Source organism: Strix aluco, chromosome 15, assembly GCF_031877795.1.
Source record: "Strix aluco isolate bStrAlu1 chromosome 15, bStrAlu1.hap1, whole genome shotgun sequence".
In the NCBI taxonomy this organism is placed as follows: Eukaryota; Metazoa; Chordata; class Aves; order Strigiformes; family Strigidae; genus Strix; species Strix aluco.
The window spans coordinates 11,397,815-11,420,574 of record NC_133945.1 but is presented as its reverse complement, the minus strand read 5'-3'; the positions used below and the strand labels follow the sequence as shown (position 1 = coordinate 11,420,574).

At 39.8% G+C, this 22,760-nt stretch overlaps 1 protein-coding gene across 2 annotated transcripts in view; it reads right to left on the bottom strand.

Annotated features, from left to right (window-relative positions):
* The window catches only part of PRKAR1B (protein kinase cAMP-dependent type I regulatory subunit beta), a 101,021-nt gene that overhangs the window by 28,257 nt on the left and 50,004 nt on the right, over positions 1-22,760 (bottom strand). For both annotated transcript variants that reach the window (XM_074841424.1, XM_074841425.1), the window contains exons 5-7: positions 14,655-14,716; positions 13,856-13,902; positions 5,085-5,243 (exon numbers count right to left, since the gene is read on the bottom strand). In XM_074841424.1, coding sequence (XP_074697525.1) covers positions 5,085-5,243; positions 13,856-13,902; positions 14,655-14,716 — 268 coding nt within the window. The remainder of the gene's footprint in view (positions 1-5,084; positions 5,244-13,855; positions 13,903-14,654; positions 14,717-22,760) is intronic.

Below are 22,760 nucleotides of genomic sequence, written 5' to 3'. Positions count from 1 at the left end.
TAGAAATCTTCCTGCTTGAGCCAGATAAAAACAATAGTAAATGTACATGAATAATTCTGCACTGGCAGGGTTCTTGATGGCATGTTTTAAAAAGTCTTTATTAATTCTGCTTTTTCTAACCTATTAATATCTTATTTCAACAGTCACTGCTTCTCCCTCTCCCCCCTTTCCTTTGTTCACTTTCTTCCTGGTTCTGAGCTGTCATGCACAAGCTCATCTTCTTAAAGACAGTGGTTCCCACTAACTACAAAGACTCATTAATATTCAAAGCTGCAGTGCTCCTCCCTGAAACAGTCCCAAGGAGAAATGACATTGCTTGCATTTGCCAAATCCACCCAGAAAAGAGCTCAAAGCCAGTTTTAGGACCACTTAAAAATGTAGCAAGCCCTAGGCTATGCTTAAGCAATACACAGGCTCAGAAAAATGGATGCCCCAGAGATTATAACAGGTCTTGTTGAATAGGACTGTTGCATGTCTTTTCCAACTGCCCCTTCTTCACTTTCCCTGTTTTCTTGCACTTTTTCTTCCCACACCTCCAGTTCACCTCTTTGCTTTGTCCCTCCAGCACTCTTCATGTGTTCTTTCTTGCTTCATTGTTTCAGGTGAGGTTCATCAGGTCCTTCCTAGAAATCCCCACCTTCAGTAAGAAGCCAAACAAATGGCTACCAAAAGGCAAAGTATGGCTCGGGTTTCAAATAAAAATAAATATCTGGCAGGAGGTGCCGGAATGGCCTTCTGGACTGCTCCCACCCTGTTTAATCCCTGCATAAGCCTAATATTGAATGATGCTTTGGGTGTACATTCTTACAGGAGCATGAAAAAAGAGTCACTGTGCATACTGGCCATGAAAACAAAATAGCCTGCAAGATCCCGGTGCTATAGTGCACAGACATCGAATGGACTGCAGACTTCGGCTCTGCTTTATGTTTTGGCCACCATGCAACCTACATTTTATGGCAACACGAAGTCCTTCTGACTTCCTTTTCTCTGAGTAGAAAAAGGCACTTGTTAAAGAACTTGTTCACAGATTCAAAGCTGTGAAAAGATGGTAAAACAAAGCCAAAATAGCATAAATAAAACGAGGCATAACATTAGGAACTGACTAACCTTGATTTGTCATGACTTGCATCCCAATATTACAACTCACTTTCTGCAAGCAAAGTTTGCCAAATAGGCAAAAAGTATGGTACCCCATGCAGCTCTGCTCTCAGAGCCAGGTATCTTGGACCATGGGAACTAGAGGATAGTTAAATTATCCTGAATCAAGACTTCTTAAAGAAGAAAGTACAAGAAATTAATACTTCAGATTTCCTCAGTCTGGGAACTAAATTGTCTGGGGGATCAATCTGATGTTGGGATACAGACATTTGCTTCTCTGGTATTTGTGGTATTTGCTATATTTAGAATACAAATATTGTACTACCCCGGGATGTTCCCCACTCCATGATGCTCTTGAATCCCAACTGCAAAGAAGAGAGCAGCAACATTTCAGCAACTGAATTACATGAGAATCCTATGGCAAAAACATTCCTTTGCATCTCTCCCAGAAGAATGTAAGTAAATAAATACAGAATATTTACAAAAATATGTGTGTGTGCCTGTGTGTGCACACACAGAGAACGTATAATAAAAAAATTTGCAATAGAGTGAAAAGTATGCAACTCAGCACAGATAATTTTATGAGATAAATGGAACACCCAGATGGACAGATAATTTGTGAGTGTACTGAGAGGGGAACATGTTGAAGTGGTTTTTTGTAATCCGTCTAGTACAATGAATTTCATGGTATAATACTTTGTCAAGAACTGCAGTGAAAGCCAAGCAATTTCACTGCAAATCCTGACAAAAAGAACTATCCCAACATTTACAATCATCACAGCTGCTAAAACAAACTTGAATGTGACCTTCAAGCCACCAGGGTACCTAAGCTGAGACAGTGAAATATAAAGAAATATATCTGTTTTAACAAACTTCCTTTGGGACAGACTAAATAATAAATGGATGACAAGCATAACTAAATGCCAGCAGGAACTTTCTGCATCAGCCTTTGTCCATCCAGAAAAAGGAAAACCCAAACTCCTGAACCTCCTGAGATGCATTTCATTCATACCATAAACCAGTCAGGATCAATGAGACACGTAAGTGGGGAAAATGGCACTAAGCAGAAATAAAAACTAGAAATTACTAAATGCAAAGCAAAGAACCAAAACAGAGCCTGCAAGGAGAAATGAGGTAGAGGGTCAAGTGTCTCATGATAGGATAAAATCTTTTTGGCAAGTGTGGATCTGAAGGCATGACTTGCAAATAAATATTTACAACTTGAATAAAATTTCAACACTAGACTGAGAAAACATGGGGCTGGTCATGGCCGGGAAGGAATGCAGACAAAAGAAACAACTACCTCGGGTTATGCAGGGGCTTTATCTGACTACAGAAAAAAACATATCTTTGGGAGAAAAAGGTCATTGATCCCTTGGAGAAAAGTATTTGCAAACAGAAAATAAAAAAGAAAAAACCTGCTCACTCTCAAGTTTTAAAACCATCTTAAATAATATATTTCAGAAGATATTTGAAATATTACTACCTCTTATTTAAAGGCAGAAGCATTTCTACATCCAAAATATCCAGCAGCTTTCTAGAAACATAAGGTTAGAGGCTAAATGGCAGGAAACCACGTTTCTGGGACTTGAAAGGCAGCTACTACTACATCTTGCAACTGAGTACAGCAAAACGAGCCACGTAATGGTTCAGTCAGATTTAAGTATGAAATGTAGCCACTGAAACATGATGTAATTAATTCTTAGGCTTGGGGAAATGTGCAGAGAGCCACTGTAACCTGCCCTCACATGAATACACAAAGACAGGTGTCTCATTTCACCTACAGCAAAGAAATTATCCACACTGCACCTACAAATAAATGAAATTATGACAGAATTCATGTAGTCTGGATGGGTAAATTGCATTCACCATGGACAGCACTTAAAACTGAACATCTTCTACACCTGCAGCAATGAAATCACCACGCTACCTGAAATATTTCCTATCTAAGTACTGGGAATACTACATTTACACTGTCTGGGTAGCTAATGTAATGCAACAGACCACCAAGTTTTAACGGCCCAATTGTAAAAAAAGCAAGAAGAGAGAGAGGGAGAAAAAACACCTCCATGTGAAGTTAAAGGTCTCATCAACTGCAGAAACCGAGCTTCCTAGGTAAGGTATGGTGGTCACTGGTTCAGAGAACATGTAAATTAATTTGAAAAGTACCTAGCACTATACCAGAATCACAAAGAAGTATATCTGTAGTATTCAAGTTGTATGTATGGCTAAAGCTAGCATTAAAAACACAGTCTTTTTCACTTGGGACTTTAAACCCTTTTAGTAAAATCCTGTCTCTGCATCAAATATTCATCTTCTGAAGGCTCCTATCAGACACATGACCAAACCTGAAAGCTCACAGGGTTGGATGATGTTAGGTACCACTATCTTTATCAATGCTAAAACTGAAATTACCTCTAGGCTACGAGGCCCGTGAATCTGTCCCTTCAATTCTTTAGTAGCAAGGTTATAGGCAGTTGTAAAAAGCTGTGCTTAAAAAGCCAAGGAATACGTGGCTTGTCCTCCTCCATTTATTTCCCTCCTACATTCCTTCTCTTTTATACCTTGTATTCTTCCTTGCAGCCTGCAGGTTATCCCAGGCACCTCTCCACTGCATCCATGTAGGACATGGGACAAATAAGTTGAGTGTGCCTCTTAAATCTGTTGGGAAATTCTCCTGCTCTGTTTTAGAAATACTTTGCAGAAAGGTCTCAGTTACTACTGCCTGCTTCCCCGCACTGGAAAGCATTCAAAAACTATTCATCCTGCTTATCCACAAGAGAGAAGAGGGTACACTTCTCATCATTATTCCTCTTATTTTGTCTTGGAGTGATCAGGCTGAATATTTAGGGATAGAGTAAATTTCCATCAGATGTACTCTCCTAGATGTCATTGTGATGTTCGTTTATGTGATAAAGAACTCAGCCCATGAAATACAGAGTGAAAACCAGCAATGCTTCACACAGACATCCAACAGTCATCACACAGTATAAAGATCACTTTTACAGTCTGTTGCTTAAGAACTAATCAACATGTAAAATCTACTCAATTCTTTTGCTAATTTTTGTTATCCATGACATTCACTGGAAATATAGAAGCTCTCAAAATGCACACTCCTTTATTATTCTGAGAGCATAGTGTGATTTCTTTCAGATCAGAATGAAACAATGCAGCTTTCAGAGACAAGTCCTATTGAGAAAGAAGCTTTACAAAGAGTTATGTCTGTTAATTATCAAAAAGAAAGGAATATTTTATGGAGAAGGAAGATATGCACATGGACATCGGAAACAAACTCATAAAAAAAAGTTATGACATTGCTAAAGTTAATTATCTGTCAAAGTTCCCATTATAAACTCACCACTCAAGAACCAACAGCAAATTCATAAGCTAGCACACACCCCAGGTGCCCAGAAGGTCTGCTGAGCTTTGCAGCAGAGATGAGGGAGTTTGAAAGGAGCAGAGCAATGAATCATTAGCAGGGGCTCTGCAGCTACCATCCTATGATACATGTGGCTGTGGGGTGGCTAATGAAGATGGAGGGCACAGTCCAACTGAGACTTTTTTTAACGGAGCTGGCTTTACCTTGTATTGCCTGCTTTAAAGAGCATAATACAAGTTCAGACAAAGACTTCATAGGCAAGGAGTAGTCCTGAAAGACATTTTGAGGTTCACGATAAGGAGAGGATTTGCATAGCTTCAGAGGGTAACGGAGGCCTCCTGAGGTTTTCATTCATGTATAATAGTTATGCATAATGTTATTCAATTGCATTCCTGACTCAGCGTCTTTCTGCTGAATCTTGTCCCCTTTCCCTTCAGTTCACTTAATTTAGTTACTCAATGTTATTGTCATGTCCTCTCTCTTTTCTGTAGAAACACAGACTGCGCAGCCTTCTATCATCAGCGTACTCTGAACACAGAAGTGCTGGTGACACAGAAAAAAGTAAAAAATATCAACTCCATAAACAAGCCTTTCTCCGTAAACTTACCATTAAAATGCGTCTGTAGCTGTCTCTGTCGATGCCCCAGAGCTTGAGATCTGTCTTGGCCTTGACAGTGGCGGCCCGGGGTGTTCCATAGATCAACGCCAGTTCCCCGAAGCTGCCTCCTTCTCCGATACTGGTGACCCATTCCCCGTTGACATAAACCTACCACAGCACAAGACAAAATAAAAAGCAAAACCAGTTTGGGGACTTAGTTGCAGTTCTCCTCCTACTGCCAGTTACCTAAAAAGCTATTAGTAATTTCCTTTCTAATCGTCAATGCTGGGGACACAGAAGGAAAACAAGAGCATAACAGTTTCCGCAGTTGGTCCCCAAAGAGGGCAGCAACCTGCTTTGTGGACAGAATTTCAACTCGTCTTGCTTCAGTACAATGATTGCATTTACTCCCCCAAGTTTTCAGCTCCCATGGTTAACTGGCATCATGTTTTCCCTCTTGTGTTCAAGGCTCAGACAGTCAACAAGCAGAACTGTCACAACTTTGGCTTTTTATTAACACTGTCAAACTTGAAAGGAAGGAGATTTGTTGATATGTGTAATGAGGTTTGCTGAAAAGCACCATGGCCATGAAATGAAAAACAGTCAAAACAGGGAAACATCTTTCGAAAAGGAACATTTTTTTTATTCCCTAAGCCTAGTGCCTCCAACAACCATTTAAATATAACTACTGAGATCTCCTTCTTCCTTAGTGAAGACTACTAAGTGCTCTGGTCTTGAGAAGCTATATGCAGAATTACCCTTCGTCTTTACGGCTCTACAGAACTTACGAAGCAGTGTTTGACCCACAGCCTATTTAGATAACATATCCTCTTGAAACACAGTATGGATCGATACCACTATCACAGTATTTTTCCTGGATGACATCTAATTTGGGAAGAATTCCTACACTTGAGTGCTATGTAAAACCTTCACTGGAGAAAGTGAGACTCATGCAGGTGCTTTCCGCTGGGCTGCATCTTCCTCACCATTCATGGACAATACAGCTCATGAGACATAATAGTGTATTCAAAGACTGGTATGGATTGTGTATTCTGCAGCTTACTTGTAGGCTTGCTGCTATAAACCTACACAATAAACCCTTTTCATTCTGTTAATGTGTCTGTGAGTTTACAGGGTAGGAAAGGCTGTGTGCATTTACCCAGTGCAGAATATATCCCAATCTGTTACAGACCAATAACGGCAGAAATCAACCAGAATTAATTTCATTTGTTCGGAAGCTTTGTGAAGAAAAATAATATGAAGAAAATATGCAGGTATTCTCATCTTAAGCAGAAAACTATGGCAAAGGAAAAGACTATAACCTATTACCAATTACTGAGTCACAGACTAGCAGTTTTTAAAAAATATATGAATTAGAGCTGTGTTCAAGCTGGGCATGAGAAAAGCTGGTGACCAAAATAAATGAACTGGGGTCAAAATTCAACAAATTGTCAGTATTAATTTTACTTCTATCTTCATTTTATGATGAAAAGTCTTATTACAAACTACAGCTGGAATCAATCCCAATTTATCTTCCCAATATTCAATTAAGATCTGATCCAGCTCCTACTGAGGTCAGTGAAATGCTGGTTCAGTAGAAGATGGATGAGGCCACAGAGAAGTTCAGCTATCAAGAGCAATTCAGCTGAAAAGCAGCAATATTAGCATCACTGCTGAACTCCAGGCAATGTTGTGGCTCTTGGTGTTCCTGGAGCATCTGAGGATCAAGGGGCTGAAATAAAGGGTAAAAATAATCCCAAACAGGCAGGTGGTAGCAGACTGCCAAGAAAGAGCTCAAGCCACAAAAGCCATAGCTTCATTTCTTTGCCAGGACAGAATGAATGTCACATAGGAGAGTATCACAGAAGAGAATAACAACAGCATTTCCTTTCAAACTTTTACACTCACCACAGAAAGAAAATCTCACAGAACATTGAATCTACTTTTGATTCTCCTCATGATGAAAAAAATGAAAGCAAAAAGTTTTAAAAAAGCCAGGCAAACCCAAACACTTCCTGGTGAAACAAGCAGGTAATACTGTGGCTCCTGGATCTTTTTTTTGTGAGACACATGGGAGAAATGGATGAATAAATAGGATTCTGAAAGGCTTGTAACATAATGAGAATGTACAAAAATTTTTAAACTCAATCCATTAAGAATTGTTCAGATGAATATCTGAATGTAGGGATACCCCCTTACCGTGGGGATTTCACCAGAGGGACTCAGGGTTTCCTACAGTACAGGAATTCAAGTCCTCAGTAAAAAGACTGAGAAATGATGGGGAAAATCTAATAATTCCATTGAATTTTGGACCACATCCTGAATGTCAACTGACATTGCATCCTTGACTCTTTTTCAGCACACCCAAAATACATGTGTTTCTATATGCTCTTCTGTTGAAAAGCACAGGTTTGGTTATTGCAGAAAGGTCTGCATTACAGGTGGGAAATAAACTCATTCCAACACGTATTTTTTTAAGCAATATGGTTACGTTTCTTGTTAAAGCAGAATACATGATATGACTGCAGCCCAGAGAGGGGAATTACCCTGGTAAAATTCAAGGTGGAGCAAGTGAAGGATGGACATTTACCGTTGCATGGTTGTTATAAAGAGGCTACTACTAAACTGCTCTAAGACTTCTTTAATTTTGCTGTCTTACTTGACAAGACTCCCCAAAACATGTTTGACATCTCACCTCTAAACAGTTTATGCAAACAGCCATTCCTCCACCCTAAGGGTGTCGGGTTTAAAGTACTCTGAGGTGAAACCAAATCACCGATCTGACAGTCTTTGGGCCTAGCATTCACTCCCCCAATAAAAATGGCATTTCCAATATCAATCCCCAAAAGAGAAAACAGCTTGAGAATAATTATTGTTTTCTAGGAGGAAAACCACTGCAATTCATTCTCTGCAAAGACCTAAGTGAACAATCAACTTCTGTCTTCATGATGAAGCTAAAGTGCATTGATGGCACATTACAAAGCCATTCTACACCTTAACAGAGCATTCAGCTCCACTATGAACCCCTTTGAAACAGATCTTTTAAAAAGTAGAAAGGAAAGTAGCTCTGTTCGTAAGGTGTGGGAAGTAAAGCTATTTTAGGCTCAGAACAGCTTATGAAAGCCAATGTTATATGGCAGCAGCTCAGATGATCTCCTTCTTTATCCTAAAAATTGCTGGGCTGAAGTTTTGGCTCAGGTAGTTTTAGGCATTTGTGAACTCTTGCCAAAGTGGTGAGTATACAGTGATTTATTCCTCATTGTTGCTTGACCTGCCAGTCACAGCTCCGTTAATAGCTGGAACCTTCTTCTTTCATGCAGCTGACGAGGAATGTAGAATTGCAGGTGCCCAAATATGACCAAGCCATCAGGACCACGACCTTCCACAGATCAAAAGTACTTTAGGTTTCTATTGTTTTCCATCATGTAATATCAGCACTGCAATTTTTGCAGGCTTGAAAAATCACACAACTTGGTTCATTTATTTATTTTTTAGGAATCAAATGGGAAAAATCTCTTGTGAACATCAGCAGTTCCTTCCTTCACGGGCTGTGATGTACATAGGCACTAATTGTGAGAGAAAATGCAATGAAGTCACACAATGCTCAATGCAATAGGAAAGCATCTTAGCCTCACTCATCTTCGTGTTGTCTAGAGAAGCAGAAAGCATCCTCACCACAACCAGTAATACAGCCATTTTACTTTGAAGGCAGGATATGAACATCTATCTCTGAGCTTCATTAGAGTGAATTTACCATTACCTGAATTTTGCATTGCGAATTTCAAGTTAACTTTTAGCATTTTTTTTTATGCCACTTTGTGATCTTATTTGTTCCAGGCATTACAACTTTTAGATGTTAAATCCCCTTCCGTGGATCTGTTTGTAATAATATATGCTTTGTGCCTTGTCAAGCCTTAATATTTGTTATCCAAAAATGAAGATGAGGTTTATTTATTCTTGGAAAAAAAAAGCAAGCCTTAGACATGAAGGGTATTTATATGTGGGTAGTTTTCTCAAATAAAGCCAATGCTTTATTTGCAGTATGAATTCACTTTTCTTAAATATAAATATATGAACTTGGAGACCACCTTGAGAATACTTAAAAATTCAAGCTGAAAAACTCCAAACTTTAAAATGTTCTGTTTCAAATTTCTAAAAGCATCCTTCTGAAATTAGAAAGATCATTAATGATGGAAGAATTCAAATCAAAAGCAAGCTATGGAATCTAACCACAACTAGTTTTAAAATCCAACAGTATTCTCACATAAACCACCATGTAATTTTCATCTTTGTATATACAAATTAGAGAGTTTGTATATATGAATAAGGGCTTCAAGAAGATTGGACCTACAATCAAAAGATAATCTTACCTATTGTCCACAATATTCATGTATAGCTCCACATATGGATTTATACAGTAAATACAGAACCTATTGCAGAAAAAATACTGAAAAGTTTTCATTTTGATTTTCACCATACTATAGTTTGGCTGCTGTTGTTTTACAAGAAGAAAACCTGAGAATGACTGTAGGGAAAGTTGCTGCGACATTAAATAGAATAGGAAGTTGTTGAGTCTAAAAAAAACCACATCTGTTTTAAAAGGGTAGTTGACGGTGCTTTTTAAAGTAAAAAATGTGAGGTTATAAGATTAAAATAATAAACAGGAAGTCATTTTTATATTTAGAAATATGGATTAGAGATTTTTGCAAGACACATACTTTAGCAGGTACTTTCAACATCTTTACTGGAAACTATAATTTAGGCTCTCCCAGATACTTTTTGGCATAAGTTCATATTTGTCTGAGCAGAAAAGCTTCCAGTAGACAATTGACCTCTAAGACTTCAAACCTCATGCCATCATCTACCTACTATAAACTTTATCCACCTGCAGGGCTGGGTCATGACTTAACAATTCTCTTCAACCACAAAGTTCTAAGTAGGAAGACTGCAACCGATAATGCTATAATGTCTTTTCCCATCCAATGACAGTTTTGGTCAAAGTATACCTGGTTTGTAGTATACAGTATAAGAGAGGAAAACCCCAAGTTGCCCAAGGCCTACCCTTTCCTGATTTCTAAAAACCTTTATTTTACATATTAAAAATATGTCCTTCTCGCTTGGCCCACAGTCCATGTTGAGTGTGCTTGCCAATGAAACAATATTGAGTCTTCTTTGGCTGTCCATAGTAATGCCAAGAAGGAAATGTACAGATAAACAAGGCTTGTTTATACCCTAAGAAAGTGTAAGAGTTGAGGATAAAGTGTTATATTAAAAATACTTTATTGTACTTCTAATTTGACTCAGATTATTTTTAAGGGAAAATATTAGAATGCTCTTATTTACTCTTTGGAGTACCTATGCCAAAACTCTAACAGTAAATTACTTTTAAATGTTGCAGTTTTTAAACTCAAAACACCACACACTGATTTTGCTATTCTGGCTTTGTTGGTGGTTTCTATTTGGTTTTGGTTGCTTGGTTGATAGATTTTTTTTTTTCAGTTTGCCATGACTTTCTTCCGGGGGATGGGAACTTTATGATGGCAACTGCAACCTCCTTTTTGCGTATTTTTGCATGCGTATGGAAAACCTCAGTGTTTATCAGTCACGATGTTCACCAGCCCTGGTATACCTGTCACTTTTGAGCAGATCAGGGAAATGCTGAAGGCAGATAGCCTGGTCAGGGGTTAAAAGCCTCCATGTATATGCCAACACCAGCTGAACTAGGCAGAAAATGGCTTGAGGCTTTAAGTCTCGGGGTCAACTGTCTACTCTCCAAGTTGCTTTTTTTCCTGGAGAAGGGTGGAAGCATGCCAAAAAAGTATCTGGCAAGGCTTCAATGAACTGCAGCTCTTACTAGCAGTGTGGATTTTCTTCAGACAATAAGGAGTTTAGCACTGCTGCCCAGGAAGTGGAGAACTCTTTTCTGGGGAGCACTATATACGGTGTGATAGTGCACACCCATGGGGTCTGGGAGCTGCTGCCTCATACAGGGGCAAGTTACTCCGCACTAACTGCCCTGGTAGAGACTTTACCCTATAGGGGGAAAATGGGCTCATCTCCCTGCAGCTTCCCAGCAAAGGCAGTTAACATAGGTAATTTCTGTAGCTACCAGGGTGTAGTTGCAACTTGCTCCTGGATGAGCACATGTTTCTTGTGCTTTCCACAGTATCTTGCAAAGAAACAGTGTGTGTTTTGGCTGAAGATACAGGAAAATCTTAGGAAGGAGAGAGCACCTAGCTGAGGACATGGGGAGAGCAGTGGTGCTAAGGTACAGCAGGATGAAGGAAGGGGGATGCTGAAGTGGGACAGCATGAGAGTTGGTTACAGAAGAGTTTTGCAACACTTAGAGGGTCAGGAACTTTGGTTGTCCCTGGAATAAGCTCAGCCCATCTCTTAAGTCTTGTAAAGATATATTTGTCCCACAGGTCATGTCAGAAAACTGTCCATACTTGTGTCTGAGAAGTGTCAGGATGACATTATTGTGGATCTGTCCATTTTGATCTGTTCTAGCAGCTATAGGCTGATTTTGGCAATTAGGGGAGTAGGGATTGAGAACGCTCATGAAATTGAAGTTGCAATCTACTCAAAGAAATAGTTATTTCATTCATTCCTTAGAAAGTCTGCTGTTCCAAGTCTCAAAGACAAGGCAGGAAAAATGTATATCCTATATCATATATAACTACTCGGAACGCAAAGAAAACTTCTGCCTTCAACTCCCAATAGCATAAAACAAAGCTGTGCACCAGGTTCTTCATTTAGTAAAACAGTAAGTCCCACCAAAGTCAACAGAATTACTCACGTGCTTAAAGGGGGACTGGTGCTTAGCTTGTCAAATCAGGGGTCTGGGATAAGACTTTCAAAAACATCTATACAGCTTAAGAGTCTACATGTAATTGCAATGCAGTGGCACTGAGGCCATTGAGTCACTGTGGCAGTTTTTCATATTTTACCCCAAATCCTATCTCAGAAGCCTCAAAGGTCTCTGAATTGTTCTCGGAACTATAAGATTACTCTGCAAAAGACTTTCATGAACTCAAGAAACCATCAATGAAAAACGATCTGGACACATGTCTCTTCTTGGGCCATTCATGGTCAAGATTATTTATGAAAGGATTTCAAATTTCTGTAAAAACACGGAGAACCTCTGATATACAATTAACATGGTGTAGTAAAGGTGCATCTGAGTAGATGCCAGGATATACCTGGGAAGGGAACTACGATGCCATCGTACCCGACAGAGAATACAACAACTGGTGCTCTAAACAAGCCCTTGCAGAGCCATGGCCACCTTCACCATTAGTGGCAACCACCAGCTACAGAAAATGCACAAACCACCTCGTGCAATGGTTTTACAAGCAGACACAAAGCTCGGTAGGCCCTGGACATTTATTTTCCACATTTTGTCACTGCTTTGTAAGAGCAGTATGTGCATATGGAAGATTAGCTTTTTTGCAATTAATTGCAAGGGTTTTGCAAACTATTTTCTGATGTCGGTCTCCCACTATCCCTGAGCCAAATGCTGAAGAAAGCTTTCCTAAAGGTTTTGAGCGAGGACAAATTATTTTTAAAGAGGATTAATCTGTAACTTCAATATGTGCATTTGCGTATGTTTGTGGGTCTGATTCAAAGCCAGTGAACTCATTAAGCTCAGTATCAGGCTCTAACCAATTATTTTAAAACTAAATTTTAGCGCTGTTCTATAAATATTGCTCTTTTATTTTCTGGCCCTGTGGATGTGGCAATGTTTGCTATTGAGAGGTATGCCTGATAGGAACAGTGAGTCAGACGGATTTCCTGAGAAGCAACTTCCAGAGACAGAGGCAGCATGTGAGGTTTCTCAATTCCCAACAATACCAATTAGATGGTCTCCTGACACAAACAGACTGCTAAAAAAAATAACTTTCACTAAAATAACTGTATGTCTCCTGCCCAGATTTAAAATAAATCACTTTCTTCTTTAAATATGCCAAACAAAACTCATCTGGGCATCTGAAGAGCAATGTTGCTAATGAGCAAGCCTGCCCTATCCAACAACTGTGGATGTGTCAGATGTGTGTAGAAAATTCAGTCAAATGAGGAACTTGTAGCAAAACTGCAAAAGGGTGAGTTTCATACAGAATAAAAATTATAAGGGGTGAATAGATTATGATTTGAAAGTCAGGTTCAGAAAGAAGCTCATTTTCAAAGACTTGCTGATTAAACCACTGCATACTCCTGTAAACATTTTGTGGTCTCACAGATCACTTTAAACGTATAATAATCCTTGCATTATTAATATGCTGCATTGTTCGTATATTTGGACCTCATTTTAAAAGCAAATTAAGGTTTCTAAGATGAAACTCACGGCCTGAGGCTGTATCTCAATTTGGGGGAAAAAAAAACCAACACATGAGCTAAGCTAACTGATTAAAGAAAATATTTTCCTTATGGTTGATCTGAACCCTCGGGTGCATTCCAGCATGGTGGCCTGCTCTGCCAAAGACTGCACACCTCCAGGTGTGGTTAGGGTTCTAAAGATAATGTCATCTGCTTGGTTTTGATACCATATTCTCCTGCTTGGAATGGACAAATAAGCTAGGATGTAAAACATGCCAATTATAAAATTATGCACAAATGACTTAACACAACAAAAGCAAAGTAATGAGACCAATCCTGTGAAATCTATTTCAAGAAGAAAGGAGAGGGAACCACAGCACATGGCTGGATCAAGCTGTGTGCCAAAGCATACAATTTTATTATGTAGTTTCAAAATAAATATTATACTGTAAGAGTGTACTTACATCCACCTCGCCTTGGTCAATCACATAGAAGTTGTCTCCTTCGTCACCTGGAAGCAAAATACAAAAGGTGATTGTTTCCTGAAGGTCTGCTAAACTATTCAATAATTTCCTGTCTCCCTATTTAATCCTGTACATATTTGCACAGGTTTGTACACCAGATTACTTACAGAGATTCATTTTCTGAAACATCCTTGCCTATTTGCCTTCATAAATCAAACCATCGCTATGATTCCTTTCTATTAATATCTCTCAGTTGCATTAATTTCTCTCTTTTGACTGATTCAACACTTCATTCAGTGTAAACACACAAGAGGCTTTAATATAGCCTGAGGGTAATGAAGTCCTCCACAACATGCTGCAGGCACGCAGGTAAGTTGCCAAGTGCGATAACTACGATACAGCACAATGAGGTGTTGAATATTCCCAACAACCATAAAAATATTTTCCATCTCTAATTACTCTCAGCTAGCCTGTGCCACCCTTATGCATTCTGAGCTGTGGTTTACTTCCTGACTATCTTCAATTAAGGAATGAACATTTTAATTTGAAGTGCTCTTTATCTACATTTAACTGCAGCACTTTGAAACCCTGGAGATCTACCAGTGTGGTTTTGTAGGAGACCTCTGCACACATACAAAAAGACCTGCATCCATGAACTTATGATGTAGCTGCACTCTTAGATGATTTCAGAATATGGTTATTCTTCTCGTTAAGCAGAGAGGGTGAAAGCTCAAATGGAGAGATGTGAATTGTACAATCTTAGCAAACATGCAAGGGAAAAAATGAGAGGAAGAATTACCCTGTTGTATGACTGTTTCTCCTGCAATGTGTGTGACAGGGAACATGGCATCGAATATGTCACTGGAAAAACAAAGACACATTTATTAATTAATTTATTAATTTCTTATCTAGTCAGTAGACCTACCTTCATTGTTTCATTCAGCCTTCATTAACAGATTTTGCAGAAAAAGTAAAGGAAAATGTTAGTTGTAATTGGAAAATGAGCCCCCGCTTGGCAAGAAATCAAAATAACTAGTTAGGCACAAGCTGTGGTTTAAAACTAAGTGAGACCGTGATTCACTGCATGCTATTTTGAAAGAACTCCTGAATTATATGCATATAGGCCACTTCTTATAGCACAGCACAAACTAGCCAGCCTATTTTATTGTCTAAGCAGAAAGATTTCAGATTTCAGCTGCGATCAGTATGTGTCACACCAGTAACTGCTAGATGCCTAAACAGGAGCTCTCCTCTTCTGAACATCTGGCCTCGCATTTACAAGCAAAACCTGTTCCACAATACAGAGCACATTTGGAAAGGTAGATGGCTCTAAATTAATGTAGCATAAGAGTTGGCAAGAGATTGCACTCACAGTGCAGAAAAGGCCAAACTCTGAAAATCTGAGTTACTCGTGAGAAGGGAATGTGACCAATGCTACAGAAACACCGAAGCTGCAGAAGAGCCTTGTGCTTATTAATCATCGCTGAATTACACACCTTACCGTGGTCTCCAGCATACTGTCGCATATCCTTAAAAGGCCAGGCAGAGCAGTAAGGACGGAAACGCACCCTGCACCAACACTTTGGGCAACTTGCCCAAATCCAGTCCTTTTGTTTATTGAAGGAGACAGCAGGCTCCGTGGAGCCAGGGCTTCCTTTCCCCACATCAGATTTTGGGGAACTTATTTTCAGAAGCATGAACCACACTGAGACGGGCGCTCCCCACCTCTCTTCCCCTTCCTATGCATCAGTCTCAAGGGCTAAAGGAAATAGCTCCCCGACACAAACAAAAGGCAGCAAGGAGGGATTGTTAATTAGTCTTTTCCCTGGCCTGGTCTAGGAATGGTCCATCCAGGGACCACCAATGACAACAGCGAGATGAAATACTTCAGCCTGGAATGAAGCAAAGTCCTCACAATTGTAATGAAGCACGAACAGTGAAGAAACCTAAAATTTTCATCAAAATAGCCAGAAGATAGCAAACAAACCCATGCTACGTTTCAATGCCTTATATGGGAAACGCATATTGTAAAATCCCATTATTAGTTTATTTCCTGTTCAACTGTTCCAGAATTTATTCAGGCTCAGGTCTAGGAAATGTTTCACTCCTAAGTTCAAATTGGTCATGTCTTTCCTCTTCAGCAGCCAGAATGTTTTTGCTCAGTATTGTAGCTCTGCGTCAGCACCACTTGTAGGAGAACTGGGAGATTTCAAACCAGACACCTCCCACTACTCCGCTGTACCTGCAAGGGATGCTTACCCCATGACCTATAATAAAATTATATATTTTACCCCTGTTGTTTCATCAGGCCCACCCTGTGCTATTCCTATTCACATTCAGGAAATACCTCCACCACAGACAAAAAGCTTGCTCAGAGACTCTAAGGAGAAACCTCTTTCTCACCTCATTCTGAGTACCAATGCAAAGACATATAATAAATTATTCTGTATGGACTGTATTCTTATATCCACTAAACTGATTTTTAATGATCTTGAATGGGTTCAGCATTTCTCCAGTTCAAGGGACTTCTCTGATAGCAGAAAGCATCCATCTGGTGCAGGCTGCGAAGTTGGTCCCTGTGCCAACCTTCGGTGTTCTCCACCTAAAAGAAATGGGAGCTGAGGTTCAGATGGGATGGAGGAAACTACAACGATGGTAGGTGCCGAACTGGAACAGCCACCGAGGGACCTTATGTCGATGAGGCAAGTCAAGCTGTTCTTCAGTAGCTCTGGGACCTGGAAATTCAGTGTGACAGAGGCTCATTTGCCTCCCTGTGGTTTCCCCTTGGCTGTGCCTGGGCACCTCACCAAGCTTTAAGAACAGTCCTGCAGCCTGCAGAAGATTTACTGGAGGAAAAGGCACTCTGCGTGGCAGAGAAGAAAGTCTTCAATGCGATACATCCAAAAATAGGCACAACACTGTGAATATCAATAACCAAACCAAAATGTGACTGCTTGAACAAACTTGGAAACCTTTTTTTTTTTTTTTAATAGAAACACAGAGGAAATAACTACCCACAGTTTCATCCTTTCATCTTTGTTTTAAGGCTGTATTTTATTTATAACTTAACAATTGACTGTACAAACAGTGCCCAATAAATTATGTATAGCACTGTACCCTTCTCCAAAATGTTTCACATTTTGTTTCTACACCTTTTAATTATATCAAAAAAACCCTCTTTAAAACTCACAGACTAAAACTTTCAGCTGATGGTGTAATGAACCCAAAGTCTATTAGCAGCAACAGCAGTTTTACACTGTAGCAGTGTAGCAGAATATTAGTGCAATATTATAGCACCCCATATACAATGTGTTTCAGCAAAGTCTTAATTTTATTAGACCAAGATTTGGATTTTTAAAGAGACCTTTGAAGGACATGTCATCAAACATGAGTCTAAAATACATATGAACACACAGACACACAAGGTACCCAAAGTCATGGTGATGATGATTTACATCTCCAAAGTGAGACAAGGGCATATCTTTGATAAATAAATGTAAGTGACCAATAATGCCATGACTGTCACTGGAAACACATCATGATTTTCTTCTACTAGTAGTTTTTTTCTACTAGGGAACTGTTGTTCTTAATTGATATGGTTAGGCCAAGATCTCTCACAGTGATTAATGAGTTGGAGTGTTTCTGCTTTTGGATGCTCAATTTGATATGCATTAAATAGACTCAGATCTCAGATGATACAGATCAGCAGGCAGCCTCAAAGTTTCTCAACCTACAAGTCTGGCAGCCAAGAACTGGGACATTCAGAATACCACCAAAGAAAACCACCCTTCTGGAAATTATCATCTCCTAAAGTACTAAATGCTTAAGGTCCCTGTATGAAATCTGGCTTTTGATTTAATTCAGACTAAGTGTAGAATCTGCTTGGAAATTTTTCCTATTGCCTTTATCCTCAGTGTCTAAAATAACACAAAAAATGTCACAAGGATCAATATACCAAAATACTTTGAAAATTTGAAAAATTTGTTCCTGATCCAAGCCAAAATCTGAAACTACAATTGTCATGGTTTAACCCCAACTAAGCACCACGCAGCCGCTCGCAGCACAACAATAAACAGACATATTTTCCACCTCCCCAATAAACGTCCATGAGTCCTGGGTCTGTATTATGTAGAGAAAACACCTTTAAATACTGAATAAGTTAAGAAGTGGCTCTTGCTAAAGGCATAAACAAAATGGCCAAGGCCAAAAATATGGCCTGTTGTTTTTTCCCTGTAGCATGCAGCTGTTCATAAGACATTCAAAATCATCCTCTGACCATTTCAGTAGAAAAAAGCCCTTACGAATACAGTGCTGCGACCATCTCACTACCAAGAAAAGACTGTAGCTGTGTTCTCCTACAGCTCTGCAAAAGTAGGTAGTTGTAGTCCTTGGTTTTGAAGGTTTTGTTAAATACTTAGGGCCAAACACATGCATACACATTCTAACAACCAGAATTTTTTTCAAGCACAAACAAGTTTTATTTCAGCATGAACAGAAAGCCAGAAAATCAGTAGTTAAGTCTTCACCAAATGTTGAACTACCATGATTTCATCTTCTGTCTGAGCTGCAGCACCAAGAACACAGCAGCCTCTGTCTTCTGCCCCTGCACCAGCTATTTAACTGTTGACGCTGCGCATGCTAGCAATGCTGTGCACGGAATTGATATGGAAACGGTTTGATTTTTTGCCAGGATTTTTATGATTGTGCTGTAAATGAGAACTGCTCAGAGGGATTTCCTTATTTTGTTGAAAATGTATCATTTGCCCTGTTTCCAGATGACTTATTCAGGTGATGGAAGAAGAAAATAGGGCAGCAGTTCTGATATTTCAGCTGTTGTTTCATGAGACTGCAACCAAGACAGATGCACTGCACCCAGCGTGTCCCGGGCTCAGCATCAGTACTTGGAGGGCTCTTTCTCACCCTCTCTGGAGCCAAAGCTTTTGACAAGCTTCGCAGTTTTTTCACAGCTCTCTACCTACTTCCAGAGGATCTGTATCTGGTTACTCATGGCACTTAAAGTCAAACATTTGTTCCAATCAGAAGGTATCAAGGGCAATTTTTGGCTTGGAAGTGTAGTTGCAGGTAGGACTGTATGTACCTGAATATACACATCTGGGATCCAAAGGGAGATGCTAGCAGGACATTACTAATGTTTTCCAGGGGAATTTCTGCACATTTAACTCCTTGTAATTTTTTGAGAGTATCATTAAAAAACAAATTACAAGAAAAGATTATGAGCAGCATAGGATATATAGAGAGCAGCTAACTAGTCCAACAAAGTGAAACCAAGAAATGTGTTTAGACATGAAATCTCTATCTATTCGATCAAAAAATACCATCTGTCTTCTTAGGGAATATCAAAATTTAAAAGACTTTTTTAAAAAGGTCAAAGATATCAAAGGCTTGCAGCAAGTTTTAACACATAAAGTGTCTTCCATGAGCGTACAGGAGAATTGCAAACAACCGCGATCAGACTTGAAATCACAAGGGCTGATCCTCTGCTGCCTGGCATCTGTGATGACTTCTGGCCACCTGTCCAGGTTGAGCCAATTCCCTTTTCATGCAAAGAAAAACTCCACTAGAATCAGTGAGACTGCAGCTATTTAGTCCAGCAAAGAGCCTATCACAGTGATTGCAAAATAAATGTGATGAAACACTTTGCTGATTTAATTCAGTAGCATTTTATAGACCCCATTTGCCAAGATGCAAATGACTGTACTAAGAGGAAGCCAGTAGAGAGGGCAGGGCCAAGGGTTCTCTTTCTCACGAGAAAAAGTGAGTGATAAAAATAAATCATCTATCTGCTTTTACACCGAGGCTGCTTGGAGTTGACATGGAATATGAGATGGACAAAAAAAAAATAATGTGCACTGTAGGTAATACAGCACTGGCAATGGGCAACCGAGAAGAAGCTTGTTAAAACAAAGCGAGAGAAAGAGGATTCCAAGCACTTTCAGAACCAGACCATGGCAATGGCCAAAATAGGGAAACTATGTAAGACAATTTATCAGTTTCACAATCAGATTTCTTTCCAGCCCTTGCTGTGCTGGATGCATTGCAGGAAAGGATAAATGGAAGAGACAAAATGCATATGTGTTAGGCAAAAATGGAAAATCCTCGTTATACCTGCAGGTTATAATTTGTCAAGAGTTCAATCAGAACAATTTCATTGTGCAGGCAGACTCAGCCTTCAACGTGTGTGCTATACAGTTCTTTCTTCTTTTGCTATCACTCTAGCAAAACAAAGCAAGCCCTATATTGTTGAGGATAGCTTTAAAAGATATGTAGCTGCTCTGGCATAATTCAGCAAAAGACATGCAACATTTTCTTGGAGTGAGGCTGCCCTAGCAGGAGGATTCCAGCATTTTAAATCTTTCCTACTTACATACCTTTAAAGTTTAGTAAACAGAGTTGATAGTAACTCCACCTTTATTTAGCTGCAGCTCTTATATCTGGGTACTACTTTAAAATTTCTAAAGTTGGGGGGGATTTCTCTTCCCTTGTATGTCTGAGATTTTCTTGTGATTCATTTCCTGAAAAGATAACAGCTTTCTAGCAATCATTCTAACAACCACTTCTCCTGCCCTGTAAGGATGAAGAGCACAGAATTTAAACCAAACTGGCTTCAATTAACATCTATGCAGTAAAGGAATAAATGCAGTACTTTACCACTGAATAAAATGCAAGGGTCTATGCTATGTGTAAGTATAAGGCTTCAATCCATACTGCTTGTTCCTAGGAACACTGCAAGTCCTTGCTCATGTATAATACTGAAATCACTGAGAAACTATTACTATTTTTTACTGACTACTGAGAATAAAAGCAATGCACCCAGGTAAAATAAAAGATTCCTTTTTAGAGGTATTTAACATTAACAGCCCTCAGCTTACAATTGCAGTAATCAAATATATGGTGTCACAGGCATAAGAAAGAGAGTCAGTACTGAAGCCTTAACAAAAACATTACCCATCTACTTCTGTTAATTTCTTTTCATGTTAGGACAGCAACAAATTAATAATAGCAGCATACAAAGCTATTAACAATTAAGAATACTGAATTAATTCATTATAATGGCCAATGTTTAGCTAGTATTACAATTAAGACATGCATTAATTTTACTATAATGACCATATAAGTCTTTGAAATTGGACATGAGAAGACATTCTGAATGGCAGGTTAACATTAAAGTCCATGTCTAATTCCATAACATTTATTAAGTCACAAGTCCACATAACTAATAGACATATGAAACAGAAAGAAATAAAAAAACGTCGTCTTCTATTTCTGTGAAGTGTTTCCATTTTTACTGTTTTATGAAGTCCTTTTATAGGTACATTAATTACACCGAATGAACTGAACACAACTTTGTGAGCAGAGCATCAGTTCATTTTACAGACTCTATACATCGACGTGTTAATGGTTCACATCATCTCCCACGTTAACAATAGCATTCAAAGAGAAATAGTTTCTGCAGGGATCTTCATCTGGAAAACCATCTGCCATGGCCTACTGCAATAAGAAGTAAAAAGAGGGGCCAAGCCTTGTCCCTTGAGAGTGACAAGGTCCAATCCCACACCCCACCCCATTGCTTTTGCCTTGGACTCTCTTCCTCCTGCCCACCCCACAGAAGCACCGTTTCATTGAAGTCGTGCCGCCAAGGCCTTGGCTGTACCACGCTTGTCCAAGAAGCAGAGCTCTGTGGAAATGTAACTCAGGTCCACCTCTTACTATCATCTCTACCTAACTTTTCACGGGGTTGAGGGAAGACCCACGCTTCCTTCAGCTAGTCTCAGTTTCAGACCCATCAGCCTGTTTGCATAAGAAGCCCCGTGGCAAGGCACGCGACGGATGCTGGGAGGTAGGGGAGGACATTACACAATGTGCATGTTAAGCCACATATCACACTGTGTCTAATGCCAGGCTGCAGCCGTACAGCATCCCTTCCAGCAGAGCCAGCTGAACACAGGGCAGCTCTCCAGAGTCTTTCACGGCAGACCAATTTCATAGGTTTTCATAGTTTGTAGTTCAAGGACAACTGCAGACTGGGCTGCATCAAGAGGACTGTAGCCAGCAGGTTGAAGGAATTGATTATTTCCCTCTGTTCAGCCCTTGTAAGACAGTCTGGAGTACCATGTCCAGTTTTGGGCTCCCCCATACAAGAAAGACACTGACAAACTGAAGCAAGTCCACAGTGGCCACCAAAATGGTCCAGAGCCTGGAGCATACAGCAGATGAAGAGAAGATGTGAGAACCATGTTTATTCTTGTATGAAAAGACAATCAGGGAGATCTTATTGCTGTCTACAAGTGCTTAATGAGAGGGTGTAGAGAAGCTGGAGCCAGACTTTTCTTAGTGGTGCACAGCAGAAGGATGTTAAGGCAACAGACACCAATGGGAATGGAGGAAATTACCACGTGATATAAAGAAAAATAAATCACTATGAGGGTGGTCAAACACTGGAAGAGGGGCCCAGGGAAGGGGATTGTTTTCAGACTCAACTGGGCAAGGCTCTTGGTTAGAGCAGCCAATTCTGACCGGACCTGCTTTGAACAGGAGGTCGGAGTAGGGATGTCTGGAAGCCCCTTCCACCTGCCGGGAGCCCAGGGTTTGGCATCGACCTTCTCCCAGTGGGAGAGATGAGGTGGTCCTGCGCTCAGCCGCAGACACGGGGGAGGCGGGGGAGCGTGAGTCAGGAGGCCAGCTGGAGGAAATCCCATGCATAATGCATGGAAAATATGCTCTCTGTGTACTGATGTAGGAATATCTGCGTGCTTCTGCATGAATAATTGCAGTGAGACTGTATCCCAACTTCACATCACTAATACCACTGCTCATCAACAAAGTCTCTGCATATCAGAAGGCCTTGATTAGAAATTAGGCAACATGGGTTTTGGGGGAAAAAAAC